The sequence below is a fragment of the Octodon degus genome, unplaced genomic scaffold, assembly GCF_000260255.1.
Source record: "Octodon degus isolate 3935 unplaced genomic scaffold, OctDeg1.0 scaffold00067, whole genome shotgun sequence".
Lineage (NCBI taxonomy): Eukaryota > Metazoa > Chordata > Mammalia > Rodentia > Octodontidae > Octodon > Octodon degus.
Window position 1 is genome coordinate 6,599,720 of NW_004524643.1, and position 4,537 is coordinate 6,604,256.

Here is a 4,537-nt window from a genome sequence, read left to right on the forward strand (position 1 = left end):
CTGCCTAGCATGTAGGTGTTGGAGAGCCTGCCTAGCCTGTAGGTGGGGGAGAGCCTGCCTAGCGTGTAGGTGGTTTTAGGGCCAATCTGCAGTAATGCACAAACAAAAATAAAAAACAAAACAAAAAAATCCAAGAACACAAAATTGCAGAACAGGGCTGGTATAAACCTGTGTCAGCTTGTTGAATACTTGTTTTTAATTCATTGTGGTATACACCTAACACTGGGATTGGTGGGTCATGCGATAATTTTAGGTTTAACTTTTTAAGGAACTACCGAAGTATTTTCCACAGCCTCTGAACTACCTCACATCCCTCTGATTCCTCTAAAGCTTTGGAAGTACTTGTTATTTCCTGTAACTTTGGTGCTCCTGATTGTATTGGAAGCAGTGTAATTGTCTTGTTGCTTTAACTACATTCTCGTTGCTGGTATATACATAAATTTAGTTGTCATATAAAGTTTATGTCCGTTGAACTTGTAACTTTGTTTATTGGATTTTTTTCCCCCCTGTATTTGAATTTGCTGATTTCCAAATGCTTTTGTGTTGTGTGTTCCCTTTTTGAATAATTATTATGATAAGGATGCAGTTTTGAAATCTTTTTCTTTTTGAGGCAAGGTTTTGATATGTCTTTCAGATTAGCCTTGAACTCTGATCCTCCTGCCTTAGCCTTCTGATTGTTGATATTACAGAGGTGCACTACCACACCTGCTGCTGTCTGTATTTCTTGAATAGTGATCCTTAGTAATCTTTCATGTGTAAAGTACTAGAGTGGTTGGTTTTGGTAGCTGATGTTGGCTTTCTCAGTTTTATTTCCTCTCTGTGGATTCCTGGACTTCCCCACTTTGGATGTTGGAGCAACTACTGGGTTGGCAAGTTCTCTTTTGTCCCTAGCACCTGTCTGCCTGTACAGTTGGGTAGTGAGCCTGGAGTTACTACCAGGAAGTAAGGTAGTAAGCCTAGAGTTACTTACTTACCAGAAAGTAAGACTCATAGCTGGTTCTTTTGTTCTTTGACCAACAGTTTAATTACCTTGATTCACCTCTCCAGTGTCTATGTCCTGATCTTGGGATTACTCTATGAAGCTCTGGGGCATTGGGAAGGGGGCTCGTGCTCCAGTTTGTGGCCCTTCCCTGAGTTTTGCATGGGCTGCTCAGTCTGCTATGGCTTCTGTCAGTTCAGCCTCAGTTACTCCTCTAGAAATTCTTCTGCTTCATTATCTGACCCAGATCCTTTTTTTTGCTTGATAATGGAGTTATTTTTATTTTCAGATTTTTAGAGACTTTAATTATGAAAAATTTGGACATAAATCACATGTATCTCTATTCCCCAGTATAAATAAAACACAAATGTAATTGAAGCTCCTTATTCTCTTTTCAGACCTCTCAATATTCTGTCAGTCAGTATTCTTTCAATATTCTAAACAGTACAGAGCATTGTTTCTATTGTCTTATGTAGTAACATACTGCACGTACCTTTTTGGTTATTTTTCATTCATCATGACTTTTTGTTTTCTTAGTGTATCTTTTCTAGTGTTTCGGTGGAATTTGAGTAGGGAGCATAAGTAATCCTGTGTATTTCTTACTATGTCTTTCTAAAAAGGGAAATTTAAACACCTTTTGAATATATTGTCACTGTCTGACATGTAGGAGAAAGGATTTGGTGTTACCTGTTCTTGTTTCAACTGTGATAAGTAAATATGACACCTAGCAGTGTTACATAAGTAGGCAATTGAGTCTTACTGCTGACCTGTATTTGGTGTTATAAATTCCTTTGGGGACAGAAACACCATTCAGTTGTGTTTAGGGTTTAACAGAGGTTGAATAGAGATTTGGGTTATTGCTGGAAGGAATTTTAGAACAAACTGTTAAAGAAACATTAAGGTGAGTTACTTGTCTGAGGTGAAGGGAAAAACACAAGATTGGAATAACCTTTTTTGTTCTTTCTACCTTCAAACAGAGGTTACAGTCCTCTGTTGTTAATGCTTGTTGATTTTTGCCTTTCTTTTAAAATATGTATTGTATATGAATACTAAGGGATTTTTTTCTAATATGAATGAATATAAATGCTTGAACTAACACTTTATTTTTCATGTTTTCTTAGGGTCAAAATGGTTTCAATCCCAGAATACTATGAAGGAAAGAATGTTCTTCTCACAGGAGCTACTGGTTTTCTAGGAAAGGTTCTTCTGGAAAAGCTGCTGAGGTCTTGTCCTAAGGTGAATTCAGTGTACATTTTGGTAAGGCAGAAAGCTGGACAGACGCCCCAGGAGCGAGTGGAAGAAGTCCTTAGTGGCAAGGTAAGTGGGGAATGATCATTTGCATAGGAGAAAAAAGTGTGTGCTTGTACCTATAATAATGGTAGGCATTGCAAACTGTATTAACTCGCCATCCTGAGAAAAATTTAGTAAAAACCTTTTTCATTAAGTTGCTACAGGATGGAACCATTCAGTAGGAAAAAAGTAAAGCTTTTGTTTCTAATGGGTAGAATTTTCTCATAAGTTTTAAATTACCTTTATGTTAGATACTTAAAGTCTGTTTTTGGAACATTTGAGTCAGGCTCTTTGTCTTCAATAATTTGAATCATCTTCAGGTAATAATTAGGTAATTTTGAACTAGCTGCTGTGCTGTGAGATGCTGTGCTTTAATAACATCTCAGAATTTATAGGGACCATAATTGCTCCTAACAGTATTAGGAGGTAGAAAAGTCACATTTAAAAGTCAATATTTGAGGGCTGGGGAGATGGCTCAGTGGAATAAGTGCTTCTCTGGCAAGCGCAAGGCCCTGAGTTCAATCCCCGGTTCCGCCAAAAAAAAAAAAAAAAAATTAAAAGTCAATATTTGAAAGCTGACAAAGGTCATATAGGATGTCAGAATACCTTTGAGTCTTTCGAAAAATACTATTAAGAAAACTGAAAGTGAGTCAGAGTAAAATTATTTCAGAATCATAGCAAGCTTGTGAGTTTTTCAAAATGAATGAATTTATTTGACATTGATTCTAAATTTGGGTTGGGAAACTTCTAAACTTGATTTTGGTATACTGCAAGCAACTCTTGAAAAGGAATTTTCATTATGGTATTCATTTCTGAATAAGAAGAATGCTTATATGACTATCTAAACTTTTATAGTCCTGTTGATAAAACCTTCAAACTGGAAAACCCCTCTAGAGCAGCCAGTCAGACTTTTTACTTTGAATGAACTCAGAGTTCTTTATGTGGAACTCATTGTCTTATCACATTATCATATCTTTGACAGTAGGTGACAAATACTCCTCCTAATGTTGGTTTCATTGTTTTAATCCTAGAATGTATAATTCTTTCACAGAAATTTAGAAATTAACCTTATATTTTATGATTACTCAAATCAGCCTACGTTAGTGTCCCTTAACCATGCATTTTTAAAAATTCTTTGTGTGCCCTTTTGAGAATTGTTTCTTTCCCTTAAAAAATATGAAAAACTCAAAGTAGAAATTATTATTATTATTATTATTGTTATTATTTTGGCTGGCTCAGGAATGCCTTCAGGGCAGGTCTGGTAAGACTTGAGGAACTGGGGATCGAACCACAGCATCCTGATTGCTTTGTTTAAGCAGTCACTTAAACACCTGAGCTAATGGGCAGGCCCCCCCCCCCTCAAAGTAGAAATTAAAGTGCAAAATAAAAGCTAAGACAGCAGGAAACAGGGAAATGGATCTTTTGCAAGTGTGACAGGGATGAGAGGTTGGGGGTGGGGATGTCAAAAGAAATAAGGTGTCCTATGCACCTGCCTCAGTTATCTATAGTGACTATACTGCAAATATGTACTTTGAAAAACAGAGCAAAACCAGACCTATGAGGAAGGAGTCTTGAGGGGGCTCTATGATCACCAGGCCTTTTCTAAGTTAAAATGCCTACAGGTGAGTTTGGTTGCTTTCTATGGCCTTTGCTTTCTTTCCAGTCTTGTCATTGTATCTTGAACCACTGATAAGGTGGTTTTAGTGCCTCTCCCAACATCACATTCCGCCACTGGAATTTACTTTTAAGGAAACATTTCTTATATCTATTTAAGTTAGAGCATTGGACTTGACATAAGTTATTAGTTCAGGGATAGATAAGATATGGAGTCTTTGCTTTCTAGAGAACTTTTAGGAAGGAGGAGAGAAGGAAGGGCATCTAGAAGGGTTGAGAAGGAGAAGGAATTGGACAGGAGCAGGTAGTTAAGTTGATGTGTTAGTAGGAGTGGAGCACTTGTTTAGTCAATACACGGTGTAAGAATGGAAGGCGAGTATTCTCGGTGTAAGAATGGAGGGCTTGAGTAATGTTGGATAGGCATGGAGTGTCAGAATAATCTTGGTGTAGGACTAGAAGGTGTGAGTAATTTTGCTGTAGGAATAGAACGCCTGAAAAGTCTTAGTGTAGGAATGGAGGCCCTGAGTGAAGTATAGGATGGACATGTGCACTGAGATTTCTAGGGCAGTACTTCTTAAATTTCTTTTACAGGAAGTCTGATTTGTAAAGAAAATGGGTATTTTCTACTTGAAACCTGATTTTTTTTTTTTTTTT

At 37.2% G+C, this 4,537-nt stretch overlaps 1 protein-coding gene across 5 annotated transcripts in view; it reads left to right on the forward strand.

Moving 5' to 3' along the window:
* Far1 (fatty acyl-CoA reductase 1) overlaps positions 1 to 4,537 on the forward strand; it is a 71,875-nt gene that overhangs the window by 33,012 nt on the left and 34,326 nt on the right. For all 5 annotated transcript variants that reach the window (XM_004634899.2, XM_023719351.1, XM_012515523.2 and 2 more), the window contains exon 2: positions 2,101 to 2,296. In XM_004634899.2, the coding sequence (XP_004634956.1) occupies positions 2,108 to 2,296 (189 nt within the window). In that variant the 5' untranslated portion in view covers positions 2,101 to 2,107. The remainder of the gene's footprint in view (positions 1 to 2,100; positions 2,297 to 4,537) is intronic.